The following is a 23,204-nucleotide window of genomic DNA, read 5'->3' as shown; positions in this document are numbered from 1 at the left end:
CGGCACACAGGATCTTTCCTTGCGACACACAGGCTCTCTAGTTGTGGTACACAGGTTTAGTTGCCCCATAGCATGTGGGATCTTAGTTCCCCGACCAGGGATTGAACCCTAGTCCCCTGCATTGCAAGGCAGATTCTTAGCCACTGGACCATCAGGGAAGTCCCCGCAGATGACTTTAAAAGATTGTTGTGTATAATGTTTAAGATCACAGACTCCAGAATCTGGCAGCTGGATCTACCCAGCCATCCACCAGCTGTGTAGCCTTGGGTAAGACACTTACCCTCTCTGTGCCTCTGTTTCCTCCTTTGTAATAGGAAAATGGCAGCACCCCCCTCAGAGGGCTGTTGAAAGGATGAATGAACTAATATTTGTAAAGTGTTTAGAGCAGTGCCCCACTCAGAGTTGAGTTCTCTGTAAATGTTAGCAATTGTCATGCCACGATTATTTCCTCCAAGTGGGACTCGTGTATTTTTTAAATTAAACTCTCGACTTTATTCTAATTTCACCAATATTTCCACTAACATCCTTCTACTCTTTCAGGATGCACTCAAGATACCATATCACATGTCGTTTTCATGACTCCTGAATCTCCTTTGTGACAGTTTCTTAGTCTTACCCTGTTTTTCACGGCTGTCATAGTTTTGAGGAATACTGGTCAGATATTTTGTAGAATGTCCCTCAATTTGGGTTTGTCTGAGTTTTTCTCAGACTGGAGTTATGGGTTTGTTGGGGGCGGGGGCGGGGCAAGAAATACCATAGAGGTGAAGTACCCTTCTTATCACATCATATTAGGAGCTACATAGTACTCACATGACATCACTAGTGACGGTAGACTAAGCTATTTTTGTTTGTTTGTTTGTTTGTTTGTTTTTTGTGGTACGCGGGCCTCTCACTGTTGTGGCCTCTCCCGTTGCGGAGCACAGGCTCCGGACGCGCAGGCTCAGCGGCCATGGCTCACGGGCCCAGCCGCTCCGCGGCATGTGGGATCTTCCCAGACCGGGGCATGAACCCGTGTCCCCTGCATCGGCAGGCAGACTCTCAACCACTGCGCCACCAGGGAAGCCCTAGACTAAGCTATTTGACCCTAATGAAAGAGAAGTGACTTATTGGATATTCCATCTGCCATTTGCATTCTTTCTTCCTACCTAAGCAGTCAATCCCTTCCCCAAGTTAACTATGGACTTGATGATGGTTTGTTATGATTTCTACATAATTTAGTTATTTCTTGGAATATAAGCAAGGGTTTATTTTAGACTGTAAAGGCAAGCTACGTACATGACTGTTCCTGGCCTTCTTCTGTTTTTTAAAAAAAATTTTAAAAAATTTAATTGTGATTTAAAAAAACCCTCATGATACAAAATTTACCATCTTAACCATTTTTAAGGTACAGTTCAGTAGTGTTAAGTATCTTCCCATGGTTATGCAACAAACGGGCTCGTGTTCTTTTTGTGACACACGAAAAATTTACACAGTTATGTGGACACGTTTTATTTTCATCATTATGTTTTTATTTTCATCTGCATTCATGTAATTGGCATATAAGTATAAAATTTTGTGAATGTTACTGTTTAAAAACTGAGTTGAGGGCTTCCCTGGTGGCGCAGTGGTTGAGAGTCCGCCTGCCGATGCAGGGGACACGGGTTCGTGCCCCGGTCCGGGAAGATCCCACATGCCACGGAGCGGCTGGGCCCGTGAGCCATGGCTGCTGAGCCTGCGCGTCCGGAACCTGTTGCTCCGCAACGGGAGAGGCCGCAACAGTGAGAGGCCCGCGTACCGCAAAAAAAAAAAAAAAAAAAAAAAAAAAAACAAGCTTCAGGTGCTGTTACCCGGATAAAAGAGAGTGAGTACTGGTGGAGCAGAAGCCACAGGGTCCTCATCCATAGATGGTTATTAATCATGTTGCAAATACTTGTTTATTACCCATCAGTGGTCCCCTGGCCTGGCTAGTTGGTCTAGCAGAGGCCTTCAGAAAAATCATAGAAGAGGCAGTATGGCTAATATTACTACAGACATAACCACGTCACTTGATAATGACTACTTTTAGAGACTCACGGGGGAGACTTTGCCCCAGGGTGAGGTAGAACCTGGACATGTCTGGGAGAGAAAAGCATGAACTTCTGAGTCAGATCTGAATTGAAATTCCAACACTCTCATTGTACTCACTCACTCACTCATTTTTTCATGCATTTGCTAAAGGAAATTCATTGGGCACTCATGATGTGCCAGGTACCGTTCTAGACCCTGAGAAAACCGTCATGAGCCAAACAAAATCCCTACCCTCCTGGATCTGACATTCTATCTAGGGAGGTGGATGTGGGGGATAAGAGACAAATAATAAACAAGCGGACAAACAAATAAGTCATTTCAGATAGCAGTAAATATTGAAAAGAAAAGAAAGCAGTGTGTCTTGCTAGCAAGAAGCTAGGGGCCTGATTTGCAGTAGGTATTAGGGAAGGCCTTTGTGGAGAGTTGATATTTGATTTGAGACGGGAATAATGAGAGGCAGTCAGCCATGAGATGATCTGTGAAAGTCTCCAAGAGGGAGTAGCAGTGCTAAGGCCCTGAGGTGACCCGCTCCAAGAACTGACAAAAGTCATTGTGAATAGCTCTGTGACATTGGGTGAATTACTTAGCCTCTGTGCACTGCTGGAAAATGAGGATGATCATATCAACCCCTCAAGGTTACAATGAGGATTCAGACAACAGCTGTAAGACGCAATAGCTAGGGCCTGTGCACAACAGGTGTTCAGTAAATATTAGCTATTATTTGGACAATATTATTATTAACTTAAGAAGGAAAGAATGGGCCTGGACGGTAAAAAGGATGAGAGAAAGAAGCTTTTGTGACTTATCCTTCCAGAATCCAAAATTCAGGATACAGTATGAGCAAGGCTCTGAGAAGGGGCTTCTGATCATGACTCCAGGACATCCTAGATACCAATATTAATAATAATTAGCATTATCGTAATCGCTACGGCCATTCATTGGGCACCTACGATATTCCAGACACTCTGCTGGGTACCTGATGTCCGTGGGCCCCTCTGCCCCTGGGGTAGGCACTGTTATTAACACCCCCATTTTACAGAGGCTCGGAGCCAATAGTCACCAAGTCTGGAGCAAAGCCGGGAGGCCAGCATGAGGCCCAGACACCGCCTACCTGATGACCTTTGGCCGGTCGTTGCCTCTGATGTGGGGTTACAGGGGCAGGACACTTCTGCCCCACTCTCCACCTTCACCATTCTCCCAGCCTGCAGGGGCTGGGAGGAGGAGGCAGAGAGGAGAGCCCCTTCTCCAGGGACCCCGCCCCAGCCTGCTCCCCACCCACACTGCCACCAACCCAGTGCTAGAGAAGAGTGCACACCCGGCGGTGACTTCCCAGCCCACAGCTGGAGCCCGAGACCTGGGGAGGCGGAGGTTGGGCCGGGAATGGGCGTGGCCAGGTCGGGGGCGGGGCCAAGGCTGCGTACTTGACTGTGCGCTCTAGGGGACCCCACTCCCGACAGGGCGACTTCCCCTGAGCCACCGCAGGACGGAAAACGGTATGAGGTGTCCTCTGGGCGCCGCCGGCTCCGGCCACAGCCCCGCCTGGAGAAGCATGCTTCTAACAGGTGCGTGAGAGACAGGGGCTGCACCCACGGGTTGGAGACAAAGAGGGGACATCCCCGGGGAGAGCCTTTATTCAAACCAGAGACGCTCCCACTCTGAGCTCTGACTCTGGTCAGTTTAAAGCCCATGCAGCACGGGTGCCCGACGCACAGGAGCTCTTGAAATCCCCAAGAGGCCGTGCAATTGATCCCTTCTACAAAGGAGGAAAGTGAGGCTCAAATAGGGGTGGGGTCGTTCGCTCAAGAGCACGTGACTGACAAAGGCAAAATCAGAATTCAGGACCCCATCCCAGTCCCTTTCCACCAGAGCACCGTGCCTCACCCTAGCTATCCACATCTAATAATAATTTTAAAATAATAAGAACAACAATAATAAAATAACAATCATAATATAAAGAGGTCATTGTGACTGAGTACTTCTACATGTCAGCCTGTTCTAAGTGGCTTTCTTATAGTAACATTTAATTCTTAACCCCATGAGGCAAGAGCTATCTGATCCCCATTTCATAGAGTGAAACTTAGACACAGAGAGGTTATGGGTCCTCCCCAGGCCACACAGACTGAAAGTAACAGAAGGAGGACTTGAACCCAGATGGTCTGGCCACCAAGACCACACTTTCCAGAGACCACACACATCTGCCTCTCAGAGAATAAATGAATTGCCTCTTTTTCCAGGTCTTAAAAAGTCCAGTTCTGTGTCATTTCAAAACCCCGCCCACAGTTTAAGGCTTCACCTCCTCTCCAGCTCTGGCGTGGGTCAGACTGCAGCGGAGACATGGTGGCAAGCGGTGGGCCTCGTTCCTATTTCTCTCTGTGGGTCCTTTCTCCCCACCCAGAGCTGAGGTCTGTGCCCACCCCGCCCCCAAAGGCCATGCGCAGGGGAGAGGAAAGCAAGGAAGGGGCAGGAAAGTTTCAACTTGGCTGCTGTAGTTGTAAGGTGGGGACATGGCCTTCTGTGTGGCTGAGGCATGATGGTTAGATCTTTCTGGGTGGGGAATCCACCCAGCAGGTCATCTCCCATGGGGCTCTTTGCCAGGACAGCCTCCAGCCGGCTCCCTTCAGAGGCATCCACACTGGCTCAAGGAAAACTCGTGAACATCTTTGTTATCCCACCAAACGCTGGAGGCGTGGGCCATTTCCACCCAGCCCACTCCCCCTCCATCCCTCACCTGGAGACTTTGAGGTCTAAGTTCCCACAGACTCCGGAGCACACATCTCCAGCTCTCCAAGAGGTTTCCTTGGGGCCTCCCTGACTTGGCAGGAAGTGGAGGAAAGCCCCCAGCCCCAGGGGGCACCCCCAGTTTATCCTCAGCTCTCCCCCAGGAAGCCTCACTCTGTGCTATCCCCTCCTCTCCATGAGCTCTCAGCCTCCCTTCCCAAGGCCTGGCGGTGGTAGAGCAGCTGGTGCAGGCAGAACTGGTGACGGGTAACCCCTGTTAGCTAGACCTTAGTTGGGAATGGGGAGCTCTTAGCATCTGTTAGTTTATTCTCAGCCTCTGGAACCTCTGGGGAGATTTTGAGACAATGGGAGAGTCAAGTGTGACATTGTGGTGTATTTATATTTATATTTATACTTATATTTATATTTATACATAGTGATTCAGGGAGTGTCCTGGGCTCAAACGGGGAAAAATTGAATAGAGACTTTTTCTCATTTGATGGAAGATTAGAGATGAAATAAAATAGCCACGCTCCTGGCAAGTAAGAGTTCTGGAAACATCTCTACGGTTCCAGCTCTGAAATTCCATATATATATATATAATAGGTATTATATATAAGGTATTATTATGGTATATATTGTATATATAGTATATAGTATAGTATTTATAGGTATATATATGGTATTATAGTATATATGTATTTTTATAGGTATTATATATATATTATTATAGTATATAAATCTTGTATATAAGGTATATATGATATTTAGGTATTATATGTATTAAATACCTAAGTTAGACTGTCCTGAGCCCTGAAAATTCATAATCTCATTGAATCTCAGGCACTCAGTTGGTTACCATCAACCACCCTCCTTGATGAGTGGGAAAACTGAGGCTCAGGGCCCTGAAGAAAGAGCAGCCGAGTCAGGGTTATGAACCCAGGTCCAGCGGCCTCGGAGTCTATGAATGAAACCATGATTTTACATCAGCTGGAGTAAGGATTGCTAAGATGTGGGGTTTTCTTCTTAAGATGCCTTGAGGACACTCCCTGAATCACCAGGCACCTGCAGCGGTGTCAGGGTCAGAACTTGATAACAGAACACGGACTGCGTGACCTGGGATCTTCCCCTTCCATCATGTATTCAACAAACACCCCAATGCCTACTCAGGGCCCAGCCTGTGCTGGGGACACAGCTGGGACACAGCAGCCCTGCCCTCCTGGGGCTCACAGTCCAGAGAGAAGACAGACCCGTCCCCAGACAGTGATGACCCAGAATGGGTGGGGCAGGAATGGGTTGGGGGAGGGAGACCCAGAGGAAAGGGCTCAGGTCTGAAGCTAGGAAGGTGGTGGTCAGGGGAGGACCTTTCAAAGCCGTCAAAATCGAAATAGGACCTCGGAAAGATATGACGTCAGCTATGCAAATTGCATCCCTGTGCTCTTTGTTTCATAAAACCGTAAGACAACAAACTTTTCTATCAAGATAGAAAAGCAAAACCTTGAGCAGCTTCTTGGGTATAACACTTTATTCCTGTCACTTTGACAAGAGCTTCCATTGCCCCATCAAGTCAATTAAGGTCCCTGCCCAAACACTGTATAATAGTATCTATTACCAAGCGCACCTGAGGGTCAGGGAAGATTTCAGAAGGCGGGATGCCTGAGCCAAAACTTGAATCACAGCTTGATAAAGAGTTGGTGCGGAACAGCATTCTAGGTAGGGAGAACAGCGCAGGCAGGGGCCTGGAGGCTAGAGCAACTGCACGGCGTTCAGTCGGACTGATGCAGAGGATGAGGGAAGAGTGGAAAACGGAGCGCAGAGATGTAGCAAGAGTGACAGGTGAAGGAGTCTGCACTATGTCCTGAGGGCACTGGGGAGCCATGGAAGGTTTATGAGCAGGGGGAGTAGAAAGGTCACACCAGCTGCCGACTCAGAGAGAAAAATCAATGGAGGTGGGAGGTGGGCAGTGAGCCTGCCAGAAGACCCTGTGGTGAGATGACTCCTAACTCTCCACTTATGACCTTGGCTCTGAGACTCATGCTTGCTGTGCCTCAGTTTCCCTGCCTGGAAAACAGTGCCAACTTCTGAGTTGTTGAGAGGGACCACACACACACACACACACCCTCCCTGGGCACATCACGTTTGTACCTGATGACGCCGCCTGCCCTGGAAGATGTTCTCTCTGGCCACGGCTTCTCCTTCATTTACCCAGAAGAGACCTGAGGTTTCACATTTGTTCTGTAAGTGGGTATTTCTGATCCTTAAAATGTAACAACTTATCATGTGTTTTTTATCTTAAAAGGCATATTTACGGTACTTGCAAGTGTGGAGGCAAGAATGACAATAATGCTGAAAAGTATAATGAATGTCCAGCATTGATCTGGCAGTCACTTTGTTAGTGCACTAGTCTAAGCACTTTCCAAGCACTAGATCGGGGCTTCTGAACATCAGCACTACTGACATTTTGGACCCGACGATGCCTTGTTGTGCGGGCCCGTCCTGTGCACTGCAGGATGTTTAGCAGTATCCGTGGCCTCTACCCACCAGATGCCAACAGCACACCCTCCCAAGTCGTGACAACCAAAAAGATTTCCAGACATTGTCAGTGTCCCCTGGCAGGGGGGTGGACTGGGGTGGGGGGGATCGTCCCCACTGAAAATCATTAGAGACATTATTATTCTCATTTTATAGATAAGGAAACTGAGGCTCAGAGAGGTTAACTAACTTTCCCAAAGTCACCAGAGCTAGTCAGTTCTGGGACGTGCGTGCCGGCAATCCAGTTCTGGAGCCTGCCATCTGGGGTGTGTGCATTTGTGTGTGCAAAACAATTAAGAGCCTAGTTTATACTCTCTTATTTCATTTATTCAGATTTTACTTAATTTTTGAATGGGTTATACATTCCCATGGTTCAAGTCGCAATGATATATAAGAAGGCCTTGAGTGAAGTCTCTGTCCTTCCCCACCCACCCAGTTCCCCATGTACCTTCCCTCGCCCCCACCTCCCACCTCCCACATACAGATAACCACTATATATTTTTTTTTTTTGCAGTACGCGGGCCTCTCACTGGTGTGGCCTCTCCCGTTGCGGAGCACAGGCTCCGGACGCGCAGGCTCAGTGGCCATGGCTCACGGGCCCAGCTGCTCCGCGGCATCTAGCATCTTCCCGGACCGGGGCACGAACCCACGTCCCCTGCATCGGCAGGCGGACTCTCAACCACTGCGCCACCAGGGAAGCCCAATACTTTTCTTATCGATACCTAGGAGCTCTATATATGGTAGTGAAATGGGCTCTTCATCTGTGATATCAGTTGCAGATTATTTTTCGTAGTATGTCATTGTCCTTTTGACTTTGTGGGTTGTTTTTTTGTTAACTTTGCAAAAGTTTCTTTTTATTATTATGTCAAAATTTTCAGCCTTTTATGACTGGAGTTCATGTTCTTACTGCAATAGTCATCATTCTAGTGAGAGGCAGAAGAATGGGGTGGGCAAGTGCATAGGGTCTGGAGCCAGACTCCAAGGGTTTGCCTCCATGCTCTATGCAATATGGAAAATTAGGGGAAATGAGAGAAACAGGGATGGGGGATACACTGGACAGTATCGTTTAGTGGCTACGAATTTCAGCTGCCTGGGCATGGATCACAACTCAAATGTTTATCACTTATGAAATTCTGAAAGAACATCTTAAATTCTCTGAACCTCCATTTCCTCATCTCTGATAGGGGTATAATAGCTGTATCAGTCAGAGGTGAGGCAAGACACAGATGGTCCACTCAAAAGGAGTAATGAGGAGAGTTTAATAGGGGGACTAGGCAGGGTATAGGTAAACTGACATGGGATTTTGCAGCACCCAGGGGCTAGCAACAGCAGGAAGCTATTACCTCCCCTGGGCTAGAAGCTGTAAAAGGAACAGCAGCCCCCAAACCCCAAAAGAGTGGTGTATGGACAGGGTCACCCAATAGGATCTCTAATAGAGGGACCTATTGAACCAGTGCTGACGTAGCAGGGAGGGAGCTGTGGGACCAGTTACCTCAAGGTCACTCCCTTCAGCCCTCCTGTCTTCCACCAATGCTCCCATTGGCAGAAGCCAACCAGAAACAAAAGGCGAGAGATCCCCAGAGATGCAGCTCAGGGAAGTCAGCCTTTTGCGGAGCAGAGCAGAGCAGAGCAAGATGGAGGGCGAATCTGCGTGACATCCAGCATAATAAGTGCCTTGTGGGGCCGATGTAGGAATAAGTAAGATAATATATGTTCAGCATTTTAGACAGTGTCTGGCTTGTAGGAGGTTCTTAAGGAATGTTCCTTTTTACTTCTTTATTATTATTATTATTATCACCGTTGTCGTCATCAACTCTGATGGCCCTCATTCTCACCAGCACAGGAAGGGTTACTTGCTGGGACACCATCCTGCCTTTGATTCCATGGCTTCCTGCTCTCTCTTCTCCCTCCCACCCCCTCCAAGGCAGCCTGCTGGCATTCTTCACCTGCTCTGCCTCCTCGGAGCTGCCCTCTTCTGGGTCTCTGGACCCCTTGACCGAAGGAGCCGATGCCCACCTGCCAGTCCCCAGAAGCCTCGATGGGGTTCTGTCTACTTCTTGGTTCCGAGGGCACGAGGCCCAGCCAGAAGCCACGATCTTCTCCCCTGAGGGCCTCCCAGGGCCCGGCCACACTGGCCGGGAGACGCTGGATACCCAAGGCAGCCTGGTCGTCAGAAATGTGACAACTCAAGATGCAGGCAGCTACACCGTGGTGCTGGAAAGCAGCAGGGGACGCAGGAGTGTGATGGCGCAGATACAGGTCCATGGTGAGCGGGGCCCCATGGCGGGAGGCACCCGGTTCTCAGTCAGCAGTGCCCATCGGGACCCATTCTGTCACCAATCCTCCCTAACAAACCACCCCAGAACTTAAAATAGCAACTGTATTTTCAGCTCAGGATTCTGCTGAACAGTTCTTTTGGTCTCAGCTAATTTTAGTCGGGCTCCCTTACGTTTCTGCAGCCAGTTGGGGGAAGGGATTGCGTAGGCACTGGTCCAGGATGGCCTCCTTCCCATGTCTGGCAGTGGCCTGGCTGGCAGCTGGCGTAGTGGGGCTAATTGGGCCACGAGGCTTCTCATCCTCCAGCAGGATAGCCTAGGCTTGTTCACTCAGCAAAGGATGAGAAACAAGAGCAGAAGCTTCAAGGCCTCCCGAGGCCCCGGCTCAGAACACGCATGCCATCGCTTCTGCCACGTTTTTATTGGCCAAAGCGAGTCACATGACCGGCTTTGCTCCAACGGGAGGGAAATAGGCTCCGCCTCTTGGTGAGAAAAGTTGCAAAGTCTCCTGGCTATTTCTTTGTCATCTATCACACTTTCCAACATATATTCATTAAATATTTGTTCATTATCACTTGGGGAAGGCCAAGGGTCACTGGTGGTAGCCTTCAGAACTCACCTCTGGTTTTTTTGTTTGTTTTGGGGGGGTTTTTTTGCGGGATGCGGGCCTCTCACTGTTGCAGCCTCTCCCGTTGCGGAGCACAGGCTCCGGACGCGCAGGCTCAGCGGCCATGGCTCACGGGCCCAGCCGCTCCGCAGCATGTGGGATCCTCCCGGACCAGGGCACGAACCCGCGTCCCCTGCATCGGCAGGCGGACTCTCAACCACTGCGCCACCAGGGAAGCCCTCACCTCTGTTCTTATGAGCTATTCAGCTCTGGACTTGCACTTTCACACCTGAACCAGAAAAAACAAGCCCTGAGGTTAACCAGAGCCATTGTCCTTAGAAGGTAGTTTAGAGACGTATTAATCTACTAGGGCTGCCGCTCCAAAATACCACATGCTGGGAGGCTTAAAAAACGGAAATCTATTTCTCACAGTTCTGGAGGCTGGAAGTCCAAGATCAAGGTGTGGGCAGGGGTGGTTTCTTCTGAGGCCTCTCTCCTTGGCTTGCAGATGGCTGCCTTCTCACTGTGTCCTCACATGACCTTCCTTCTTTGTGTGCACCCCTGGTGTCTCCCTGTGTGTCCTAGTCTCTCTTCTTATAAGGACATCAGTCAGATTGTATTAGGGCCCACCCTCACCGCCCCATTAAAGGCCCTATCACCAAATACAGTCACATTCTGAGGTACTGGGCGTTAGCACTTCATATGAATTTGGAGTGGTGGGGGCGGGGAGGGTAGGAGCACAGTTCAGTCCTATAATAGTTAGGGTTCAGATTCTGGTGTGCTAATAAAGACCCAAAACAACAGTGTCTTAAATAAGATAGAAATTTATCTCTCTCATGTAGTTGTCTGGCATGAACAGTGTAGGGATGATGCGGTGGCTTCAGGGTGGCGGGACCCAGGCTCCTTCTAATTGTTCTGTCCTCACTAGGTTCTATCCTGCCTGGGGGACCCAAGAGAGCTCCCATCACGTTTGCATTCCAGCCAACGTAACAGCAGAGGAGAAGGGGAGGGAGGATGCCTTCCTCTTATGGCCCAACACAGAGGTTGCTCACATCCCATTGGCTGGGAACTAGTCACATGGTCATACTTAGCTATAAGAGAAGCTGAAAATGTAGGCTTTATCCTGGGCAACGATATACCTAGATAAAATGTAGGATTCTGTGACTAAAGGAAGAAGGGCAGAAAAGATGGAGGGAGATGCCAAGGCGGGGATATCTGAGCTGGGACCTGAAGCCTGAGCGGGAGTGTACCAGGTGGAGAGTTGGGGAAAGTGCTCGTGCAGAGAGACCAGCCAGCGTAAGCACGGGAAGCATGAGTGAATGGCTCCAATTTACTGAGCCCTCCCTATGGACCAAACGCTGGGGGATTTCACAACAGCACGAGAAACAAGATGCTCTGAGCGCCACCCCCCTTGCACAAGTGGGGAGACTGAGGCTCGGAGAGGTGACATCCACAGCCTGTGGTCACGTAGAAGCAAAGGGCCAAGCTAGGATTCGCACCACTCTCTGTGATCCAGGAGCTCATCTCCTTCCACGCTGCCTCTCTAGCCCTGCGACATCTCTCAGGTACAAGCAAAGGTGGAGAGAGGCGGCTAGGAACCGCGCTTCTGCACCGGGTTTTTTTTTACCTCCACCAGGACATGTAAGGGCTGCTGAGGTCCATCAGTCTACATATCTGTGATTTGAAGGCCAGGTCTTCTAAAAGCCCACCTCCACACCTGTGCCGGTGCCGTTCTCTGCCTGGTGCTCGTGCAGGCTCTGAAACCGGAACCGCCTGCATTCAAATCCCTGCTCCTTCGCTTACTAGCCACGTGCCTTTGCAAAGTGACTTCCCATTTGTGTGTTTCAGCGTCCTCCTCTGTAAATGGAGTCACTGTAGACTCTCCCTCGTAGGAGTGCTGTGAACAACAAATGAGCTGTTCACGCCAAACGCCTAGAACAGTGCCTGGCACAGAGTAAGCAAACGTTCACCATGAGTTTTTCAGGGGACTTGACCTCTTTGAGCTTTCGTTTTCCCATTAAAAGGGGGATAACAATAAGACCTACCTCATAGCGTTGTTGTGAGGATTAAATGAGTAAATCCAGTGGCTTCTGAGCTTTTAAAATCATGACCCACAGTAAGAATTGCATTTCATATCATGACCCAGTATGTCCGTATATCCACACACCACCAGTCACTGAAAGACAAGTGTCATAAGATAACAATTATTGCTATGAGTAATGCATTCTGATATTTTCTATTATATTTCATTTCATGTTTTAAATCCTGGTTACACCCTACTAAATGACTTCACCCAAGCATGGGTCTCATTCGCAATATAACAAGCCAGTAAGATAACAAGCTATCGTCAACATGTGTTTAGAATGGTGCTTGGCTCATAGTAAGAGCCCAGTCTAGGTGGCTGTTACATATTGATTCTTGTTTCCACACCTGGTGGGCTCTTTGTCCTCCTGCAAGGCTTAGCTCAGGCACCACCTCCTCCAGGAAGCCTTCTGTGAGCTCTCTGGTTGGACTGAAGTTTTTTTCCCTTTTCATGTTGCACGGAAGTTGGAAATCATCTCTGTGTGGTGGTCCCCAGCACTCACCACGACATCAGATTCAAATCCCAGCTATGCCTCTCTCTCTGACCATGAGGCCTGGCCCTAAGCACCCCCAGACCTCAGAGTCTTTCACCTGAGAAAAAAAGAAAAAAAAAAACACGAAAAGAGAACTATGGTGAGGATTATATATGTTCTCTGTAAGGAGCCCTCCCAGCAGCCAGTGGCTGAGGCCCCAAGCCTTGGAGGTCCCCTTGACCCCTCACTCTCTCCCACCCACATCCAATCCATCGGCAAGTCCTATGGGCTCTGCCTGCAAAATGATCCAGAACCCAACAGCTCCTCCTAGCTCCTTGGCTTTTATCCTGGCCCAGCTGAGGGCAGGGGAGCTGGGGTATTTATATACCAGCCCGCGTCAGTCGCTGTGGAAGGCTGCCCCCCGGTATGCCCACCCTCCAGCACTCTGGCCTGTTGCCTCCATGGTCAGAGCAGGCTCTGGCAGCTAGCAAAAGCCCTGAAGCAACAGATACAGTGTTGGCAGTTGAAAGGGCTGAGGGTGAGGGTATCAACAGCTCTGCTACATCCAGCGTCTGGGCACAGACCAGGCACTCCAAACACATTCGCTGGTGAATGAATGAGTGGATGAATTAATGAATGAATGCCTCTGTGGTGAACAGAAGAAGTGCTCAGCCTCTCTGAGTGGTCTCCACCCATGTGATCTTGCTCCCTGTTTGCACAGCCAACTCTGATGGGGTGCTGCCGCTGACATTCCCGGGGAATACACAAGGTATCCTCCGGAGCGAACTCAGCTACTCAGTGATCCTGCAGTGGGTGGCTTCCATCGAACCTGAACCTGTGCTATGATGGACCTTCAATGGGCATCCTCGTGGGATCGGGGAGAGGCTGATTATCCAGAGGTTGTCCTTGGAGGACCTGGGCACCTACGTACGGTTGGCCGAGGATAGCCAGGGAAAGTATTTCTCCCAGCCTGTGACTATCACGCTGCCACGTGAGTACCCCACCCTCACCCCAGACCCTGTACCCTTGCTGGTCAGTGGCCAGCTTTCCTGATTCCACTGAGCCACATTCTATGCTCAGCCCCCTCTGATACCCTTTATAGCCAAGATGGTATCTCATTCTTTCATCCTCCTGGCAGAGTGGGGATTACTAGCCCATTTTACAGATGAGAGGCTGCAGGCCAAAGACATAAGCTCTCATGAAAGCTCAGGGCAGGATCTGGAGCCAGCTGCCTGGGTCCCGGCTCCAACCATCTGCTGGCTGTGTGAATCTGGGAAGCCTCTTCGCCTCTGAGTCTCAGCACATGCCGGAGAAAAAATTAAGGTGATGATATAATGAGTGGTTCCAAGCCTGGGCTTTGGAATTTGAATTTTGGCTCCACCACTTCCTGGCTGTGTGATTTTGGACCAGTGCCTTGACTTCTCTGTGCCTCAGTTTCCTCATCTATAAAATTGGGAAAATAATAGTGCCCACCCCAAAGTGTGGCTGTGAGCATTCGATGAGATAAGCCGGTGAACAGCTTAAAATAAGAGTGCCTAGCACTCTGCAACACTAGTCAGTGATCAATAAACATGAACTAGTATCATTGTCATGATCAGTATTATCCATATTATTATCAATTTTGTGCCTGTTACGGAGGCTCAGGAGGCAGTAACAAGAACAGTCAGTTAACTGGGATTAGAAAAGGGGTTTGGGAGCCCGTCAAAATGGGGTTCAATTCCTGTCCCTGTGCCTTCTTGGCTGGGTGACTTAGGACAAGTGACGTCCCTTCTCTGAGCCTCAGTTTCCTCCTGTGTATAATCAGAGTGATCGTGTAGACCGCCGCCAGATTGCTATAAGGAACTGAAATGGTGTATGTGTGAGGCTAGCAGAACACCAGTTAGCAGGTGCTCTAAGAATAGCAGCAGTTACCGTGCATATTATTTTTAGTATTTCTGTTCGTGGAGTGAGCTGGAAAGATACAGAGACGCTGCCAGTGGAGAAGCAGGGAGGCATGTAGGCCGCGGGGATCACATGAGCAGAGGTCCAGAGCATGGAAAGGGCAGGGATAATGGAAAGCCTGGCTTGGCTACGTTCCTGAGACCTGTCTCTCTCCCCAGCCAGGGTTCAGTGGGAGCTTCAGGATTTGGTTCTGAGGTGATTTCCTGGGAGAAAAAAAGGGTAAAAAATGTAAATCTTGGAGCACCTGTTGACCCTGACACATTCATTGAGAATGACAATACTTCCAAGACCCCGTTTCCTCACTCATCAGCTGTTCAGGAAATGTATATTGAGCACCTGTTGTGACTGGCCCATGCCGGGCAATGCTGAGGGCATCTGGTGACAGAGACAGTCCTGGCCCTGCCCTCACAGGACTCCCAGTCCAGTAAGGGACAGACCTGTCCACAAACAGTAATGACCAGAGTGGGCAGGGCTGGGGTGGGGGAGCTCAGAGGGCTGTGAGACCCAAGGAGGTGCCTGACCCAGCAAGGGGATCAGGGCGGGCTTCCTGGAAGAGGGGGCATCTGAGCTGATACTAGGATACATAGGAATTGTCCAGGCCAAGGGAGAGAAAATGGCATAAATGGCATTCCAGGGGCATAGACAAAGGCCTGGAAGTAGAAGAGAGAGGGGAGTGAGCTTAGAAAATTGAGTAGGCTCCAACAGGGCTTGGTTATAAAGGTAGGGGGTGGAGAGAGATGAGACTGGCCAGGTGGCAGGGCCTTGAAGGCCAAGGCGAAGTCCTGGGGAGCCACGGCAAGGTTCTGAGCAGGGGAGGAATAGGGTCAAGTGTGAACTTTAAAAAGACCCCTCTGGCTTCTGTGTGGTGGGAAGATGGGTCGGGGAGGGACTGGGACAGGAGAGCGGGGATGAAGCTGGGGTGGAGACCCGGAGGACGGGGAGGAGGTGGAATGGTGGGAGTGGGGGGGTAGGGAGGGAGGGTATCTCCTCCAGTCTCTCCCCTTCTTGGTTCCCAGAAGCCGTCGTGGATCCCACAGACCCTGTGCCCATCAAGCCGAACCCTACCCTCTCCCTGTCAGGAAGCTCTGCCTTTGCCCTCATTGCGGCCGCACCCGTGGTACTGGTCGGAAGCGCGGTCTTCACCATAATCTGGAAGCTAAGGTACCTGCCTTCCCTCCTTCCCATCCAGTCAGCCCCCACAAGGTGCAGAGCTCATTCCGCAGCAAGACTGAAGCCAAGCCAACTGCCTCATCCCAAGGAGCTTAAAGCTCATTCGGAGAGGATGCCATTGACCCCTGATGTGCCCATCCAACTCCTCAGTTCCCAAAGTGGCCCCAGGGGCGCAAAGAGACAGGAGAGGTTCGGAGGTGTGTCTTTGCCACAATGAGGGCAAAGGCAGAGCTGCTTCACCCCTTCGTTTTTGTCGAAGAGGAAACTAAGGCTGAGAGAGAACTGTGCCCCAGACCGCACAGCTGAAGAAGGATTCGAACCCAGAATACTGCCTCACTCAGTTCTAGCCCCTAACCTACACTGCCTCTGTTCCGACATTAACGATACAAGCCTTCGCAGCTGACATACTAAGGAAGAGAAATCTGAATGCTGAAATGGTTTGGAAAGGCCCTGTGGACCAGCTGGGAGGGACTGGGGCCAGGTCTCCTGTCCATGAGTGCCGTGTGGAACCTTCTAGGGGTCGGGGAGGGCCAGGCTGCTGCTGAAGCAGCCACATCGTCTTCGTCCCTGTGGCTCTCATTTCCTGGGCCCTCAGTAAGTGCCAGGAGCCCTCACGTCACGGCTCTCAGGATGGGTGCTGTTCTTGTCCTCATTTCCCACGAGTAGAACTAAATCTCAGAGAAATCCATCAACTTTCCCAAAGGACATGTCGCTGACAAAGAGCTGACCCTGAATCAAACCCAGGTCTGACTCCAAAGTCATGTGCTTAGAGGGGAAAGGTGAGAAATCGGGCTGGTGTGAAAAATCCTCACCCAGACCCCCTGGAATCCCTCCCTCCATGAGCGGCAGGAGGGGTCGCTTCCTGTCCTCCCCGCCATCTTGGCCAATACCTATTATGGCAGACCAATGCTGACATCATCCAGAAGGAACCAGCCTTGTCCAATCAGCTGTGACCCTGGAGATGAGGTCATGAGGACAAGCATGGCTTGCCCCAGTGGAGAGGGGCAACCTTCAGAAAAGAGGGGTCTGGGCTGGGAGGCACCCTACACACACGTCTACGATACCCATCAAGGGCCAAGAGAGATCCCCGTGGTTTACAGTGAAGGCCATGGACCCTGAAGCCAGGTCCCTTCGGTTCATCCCAGCTCTGCCATATGCTAGCCTGTGGGACGACTTTGGGTGACTCGTTTAACTGCTCTGTGGCCCATCACTAAAACAAGGATAACGGTAACATAATACCTGCCTCAAAGGGTAGGTGTGTGGATTACGGAAGATGGTGGGAGTAAAGAACTCTAAACAATGCCTGGCACGTGGGGAGCCTTCAGTGACTGTCAGCCACATGTATTATTATTATTGTTTTTGTTATTATTAATATTTATCTCTCTCTCTTCACTGTAGGTGTGGCTGACAAAGAAGAAATGGGTGAACCGCTTTGGGTTTTTTTTTTTCAGTTTAAATAAATTGAATAAAAATTTAAAAAACAAATAAATGAATCTAGACAAAAGGAGCTATTACAAGCAGATCTTAATCATGAATTTTTATGTGGTACTCAAAAATACTAACAGCTATTTTACAATGGCCAGTTTCAAAAGATAAATTTTGTGGAACACATGTGTATATTTCTGTGCAGTATATAATTAGTAGTGGAACTTCACAGTTATAGAATACGTATATCTTCAGCTTTTATCACTGCTCCCAAATTGTTTTCCAGTCAAATTCATTGTATTTTCATACAATGGGTTCCACAGTGAAATACTACATAGTAATGGAACAAATTTAGATAAATCACAAAAACATGAAATCTCGTAAACACAGCTACAGGAGAGGGCAGAAGTTATACTACCATTTTTAATAATACAAGCATTACCAGGAACTCACTAGCAGTGGTTAGAACTCACAGTGGTTAGTACTCTGCGCTCTCACTGCTGAGGGCCCAGGTTGGATCCCTGGTTGGGGAACTAAGATCACACAAGCTGCATGGCATGGCCAAAAATAAAACAAAAAACCCCCCTACTCTTTGCTATTAGAAGACAGGATATGTGGGGTGGCAAAGAAAAAAAAAAAGAAGTACAAATGTGCATCTGAAGTGTGGGCACCTATCAGTCCAACAGGTGATACCAAGAAGGAGTGTGGGGAGGGGAAAATCCTGGGGCTGGGGACAAGATGAAGGCCCCGGGAGCTCCATTTGAGACCTCCTCCCTCCAGGTTTTCTGGTCATTTTTCTGTGGGATGTTCCCATCTTGTTGAGAGCCCCAGGGACTGCTTTTGTCTCCTCTTGCCAGCTGCCAACAGTCCATCTCCCCATCTCACCAAATCCCTTGGAGCACATAAACAATCAGTCCAGATTTCTTAAAACTCTTGTGCTGCAACCAAAAGAAACTCACTGAAGTAGCTCAAGAAAAAAACACAGGGAAGATTTAATATACGGATCCAGGAAGAGTTCCAGGAATCCAAGGGTGTATCAGTTAGCACTTGCTGTGTAACAAACTACCTGCCAAAACTTAGTGGCTTGAAACAACAGCGATTTATTTAGCTACAATTCTATGGGTTATCAACGTGGGTTGGGCACAGCTGGGCAGCTCTTCTGGTCTCTGCTGGGCTCACTTATGCATCTACGGTTGGTTGGCAGGTTACCTAGGGCCTGTCTGGACTGGGATAGCCTCAGCGGTGGTAACTAGCCATGTAACTGACTCTTCCATGTCATCTCTCATTCTCTAGCAAGCAGACACAAGCATGCTCATGACACAGGCAGGATTCCAAGAGTGAGGGCAGAAGATGCAATGCCTCTTAGGGCCAAGGTTAAGAACTGGCAAATTATCACTTCTGTCACATTCTATTGCCCAAAGCAAGTCACACGACCAGCTCAGATTCAATAGGTGGGGAAATGACCTCACTTTTTGATGGGAGGGGAAGAATCTGTGGCCGTTCTTGCAATCTACCACAAATGGCAGGACACCATGGTCAGAAAGCAGGAAAGCTACTGGAACCAGGATAGTTGCTTGCTGCCTCTCCCAGCCTCCCACCCCTCAGCCCTTGTAATCCTCTTCTCCAGGAACATGGAATTCACAGTTCTCTGTCTCGCTCTGTAGATGGGCCGTTGATGTTTCTCCATCCATGTGGAGAAAGGCACCATCCCATAGCTTGCAAATCCACAACACCCCTGTTCAAAGAAACTGCCCAACTTAGCCAGCATCCCTTTGCCTTATCTCTGACACCTCTGGAAAAGGTATCTGATTACCTTACTTTGGGACAGTTGTCAACCTTGGTCCCAGCACTGTGGCTGCAGTGGGGAGCAGAGGTGTTTTGTACAATCAGAGGTCCAGGGGATCATCCCCATTTGTGAGGGCTCAGTGCTCAGTAAAAAGTGGAGAGGTTTTGCCTTGTAAGCTGGGCAGACACCCCAAAATATTCTTCTACACATGCAGCTTATTTTTGCTCCTTTTCAAAGAGAAAAAACCTTCCAAATGCAGAGAAGTGGGGGAAAGTGGTCTCAACCCCCAGAAATCCATGGTACATTTGTAAATGAGATCAAACACTTTCTTTCACTGGAGAATCCTGACAGGTGGCAGGCAGAGGGTACTCACTGACCCTACGCAAGTCACTTACCCGCTCTGAGACTCACCTGCTTGAAGCGAGTATGAATGAAACTCACGTGCGGATATGTCTAACATTTGAGGAACATTCAGTGCTGCTGCGACACACTACCATGTCAACATAAAGGCACCTACAATATCATTACGATTAGCAATAATAGTAGCAGACCTGAGTTCAAATCTTGTCTGCTGAGGGCTGTCCACGTGCCAGCCACTACACTAGATTCCTTATGTGATTCGTATGTTGTATCATCCTCACTGCACCCACTGAGGAAAGGAGAACGACCCCCACTTTACAGACAAAGAAGGTGAGTCTCAGAGAGGCTAAGTGACTTGCCCCAGGGTCATACCATGGTGGGGCTGGCCTCCAAGCCAGGCTCCCTGGCTCTGAAATCCCTGTTTCCAGTCATTCCACTGCCCCGTTGCTCCCTCCCTAGAGCTGGAGCCTCATTCCCATTCTCTCATGGGCCCCCTCACGTCCTATGTCAGGGAGGTGTCTTTGTGCTCATGTACATAAGATAAAAATGAGGCACAGAGAGGGCAAGTGACTTGCCCAAGGTCACACAGCCACATGTGATGCCAACTCAAGTCTGCCCAACTCCAAAGCCTGTGCCTTAGACCAGCGCTGTCCAAGAGAACTCTCTATGGTGATGGAAATGTCTATATCTGCAATGTCCACTACAATATTATTCAACAAAAGTGGCTATTGAGCCCTTGAAATGGAGATAGTGTAACTGAGGAACTGAATTTTTATTTTCTTTACTTTTAATCAATTTTAATTTTAATTTATATACCCACCTGTGGCTAGTGGCTATTATACCAGACAGTGCAACTCAAACTCCTAATTGTTAAAAAAAAAATAACAAATCCCCCAGCATCTATATGTATACATTACTGACACTGTGGTAGTTCTGGGGTCCTTGCCCTGGTCTATCCAAGGGTCCAGATTTGCTCAGAAGCCCCTTATATGGAACCAGCTCCTTTCCCACCTGAGGCATCCTGCCCTACCACCTCCCTCCTCCCATTTCCCTCCACTGTAAAGGAGAGGTTAGTCATTTCCTGCCTGGGTGGTGATGGAGGGAGCTGGTTCCTGCGGCTTCTAGTCTATCTGGGTCTCAGAGATGATACTGTAGCCACCACTTGGCCACCAGCTAGAGTCCAGCTGTCCTCTGGTCAAGGCTGCAGCAATTCCCCTTGCCCTTTGGAATAGCTGAGAATCATTATGATGTCCCTCCCCCACTAAAAATAAACTGTGCACATTTTCTAAAAGAGATCTCCTGACCACCCCTGTTATAAATTCAGTCCCGTGGTTGAACTTGCCCATAGCACTGTTCTGCTTTCTAGTACTTAGCACGTTGTGTCATTAAATATTTATTGGTGTGATTATTTACCATTTATCTCATCTATTAGACTGTCAGCTCCGTGGTAGCCAGACCTGTATCTGTTACACAGTATGTGCTCAGTGAGTGTTTGTTGAATGAATGAATGAATGAATGAGGCTAAAACCACACCACTAGGAAAACTCAAAGGCTCAGAAATGAAAGCATCGATTTGAGTCCCAAACACTCCCCCACGCCGGAGTTTAACAGGAATAACCTGACTCACACACCTCTCATTCTCTCTGTGTGTCAGAAAAACAGGGTCGGGCATCCTGAGGCCCCTTCCCTAACCCGACATGGAGGGTAAATGATCATCTGGCTGCAGCAGAATAGCCCAATCTCGTCGGCGGCTATGGTAAAGATTACCCTCAGAGACCCACACCCTCCTCCCTCCATAATAACGGAATCCTCAATTTTAACTGGGCACACGATGTCAATTTTAACTGGGCACACGATGTCCAATTTTAACTGGGCACACGATGGGAAAGAAAAACTACATTGGCAGTAAACTGTGAGAAGTGTTATGTGTGACGTGCAGAACATGTCCTTAAGGTGAGGGAGCATCCTTTCCTATTGGCAGGAATGGGAATGTGATGGCTGGAACCCAGCAGACATATTGGATCATGAGGCAACCGTCTCACGTGGAGGAGGACAGGTGGCAAGTGTGCTGAACCCAGCGTGTACCAGCTCACGAGAGCTCATGTGCACACCTCTTCCTAGCTCCATAGTCAATGATGACACATTGGTAGCCTGAAATCAATTGTGGTTGGTGGTGTTTACACCAAGGAAACTGGAAAATACTACAAATTGGGTTTTTTTTTCCAGAGAGCTGATTTACCAACACACCACTGAAAAATGGATGCCTGGAGATTCTGTGAAGCCATCCAGCCAGCCCTATCTTAAATACCTCTGGAATTCCTATTACATGAAAGAAGAAACAAACGTCTATTTGCTGAAGCCGCTCTTGTTTCAGTTCCATTGTTCCTTACAACCCAGTTGACTCCTAATGGATATATCTAACCCTGAAATTTAAGCCATAAAGTCAAAAATTTAAATGCCACTTGGCAAAACAAAGGTTGAATGGCCAGGAGGGAGCCTGTGACCACATACAGTCTTGAATGAATTGGGCCACAGTGAAAGCGTGAGTAACAAGGAAAATAATATGCCAACGTCCCACAGTGGGGCAGGGGGGTAGGGATGCAGCTATCGGAAGCATGAAAGAACTGAGAATCCCACAGCTGTTCTCATTATTCTGTGACTATGTAGACATCACATGTTTTGTATCCAGATAAAAGAAAAACTGGAACTTTCCTTCTCTGCGCAGGCATTCTCTCCCTCCCAGGCAGCCGTATCTGCCATGATGTGCTCACTGACCACAGGCAGAAGCAGAGAAGGAAGAATAGTCCTGACGTGGGGGAGAAGGAGAGGGCGGAGAGAAAGCTGAACTGTCTTCAGATTAGGGGAGACTCAGGGAGGAGAGGATGCTGATGAGACAAGATGATCTCCAAGATGTGTCCCAAACTCAAAGCGCATCCTCTCCACCTGGCCCTCTCCCAGGTCTTCCCCCATCTTAATGGAATATAAGCTTGGTAGGGACCCCAAATCACAGAGGCTTAAACAAGATAGAAGTTGGTTTCTCTCTTATGTAACAGTCCCAGCGGAAGCAGTCCAGGAATGGTACAGAGGTTGTGCTTGGTAAGGTCATCTAGGGAGCCAGGCTTCTTTACCCTGTGGTCTTGCCATCCTTAGAGCGTTACACGGTCAAGATGGTGCACCACCAAGTCCCCACTCCAGCCAGCAGGGAGTGGCAATGATGGAGACAATCTCACTGCCTTCCTCTGAAGGCGTGACCCAGAAGTTTCTCACATCACGTCTGCTCACATTCCAGCAGTCAGAACTTGGTCATGTGACCCCACGAGGCCCTGCCTGGTTTATTACCTGCTCACATCTCTAGTCTCGCCTTGCCCCATGCTCCCCCTCTCCAGCTGCACTGACTTTAGTCAGGGTTGGCTAACTGCTGTAAAAAATAGCTCCAAAATGTCAGTGGTTTGACCCAGTAAAAGTGTATTACTCACTCATGTCGTAGGCCAGTGCAGGTCACTGGGGAGACTCCTCCCCATGCAGTCATTCAAGGACCCACGCTCCTTCTAGCCTGTGTCTTGGCCCTGCTCTGCGTCATGTGACCACAGTAATACGAGAGCTTCTGAGCTTCTGAGTTCCTAGAAATAAGAGGAAATGAGTTTAGGGAACAGCTAGCCAGTCTCCCTCACTCTTTGGTACTTAATGCAGTTCTCTCCTGCCCCAGGTCATTTGCACACGCTGTTTCCTCTGCCTGGAATACTTTACTCTCCTCTCGTTACCCAGTTAATTCCTAGTCATTTAAAAAT

At 49.1% G+C, this 23,204-nt stretch overlaps 1 protein-coding gene and 1 long non-coding RNA gene across 2 annotated transcripts; one reads left to right on the top strand and one right to left on the bottom strand.

Annotated features, from left to right (window-relative positions):
* Window positions 1-3,518: 3,518 nt before the first annotated feature.
* Window positions 3,519-17,355, top strand: IGSF23 (immunoglobulin superfamily member 23). The gene is given in 5 exon segments (XM_060131538.1): window positions 3,519-3,608; window positions 9,221-9,562; window positions 13,456-13,725; window positions 15,692-15,836; window positions 17,244-17,355. Coding segments are annotated over 5 exon segments (834 nt in total). The 5' UTR covers window positions 3,519-3,541; the 3' UTR covers window positions 17,254-17,355.
* On the bottom strand, window positions 10,279-23,013 carry LOC132509933 (uncharacterized). Its single transcript, XR_009537175.1, has 5 exons — window positions 22,893-23,013; window positions 14,818-14,878; window positions 12,610-12,852; window positions 12,225-12,355; window positions 10,279-10,468 (listed from the first exon to the last, which is right to left on the bottom strand). It is a non-coding gene; the product is annotated as an uncharacterized LOC132509933 (long non-coding RNA).
* Between the last annotated feature and the right edge of the window lie 191 nt (window positions 23,014-23,204).

The sequence above is a fragment of the Lagenorhynchus albirostris genome, chromosome 19 (genome assembly GCF_949774975.1).
Source record: "Lagenorhynchus albirostris chromosome 19, mLagAlb1.1, whole genome shotgun sequence".
Classification (NCBI taxonomy): domain Eukaryota; kingdom Metazoa; phylum Chordata; class Mammalia; order Artiodactyla; family Delphinidae; genus Lagenorhynchus; species Lagenorhynchus albirostris.
This window is presented reverse-complemented; position numbering and strand designations above follow the sequence as displayed.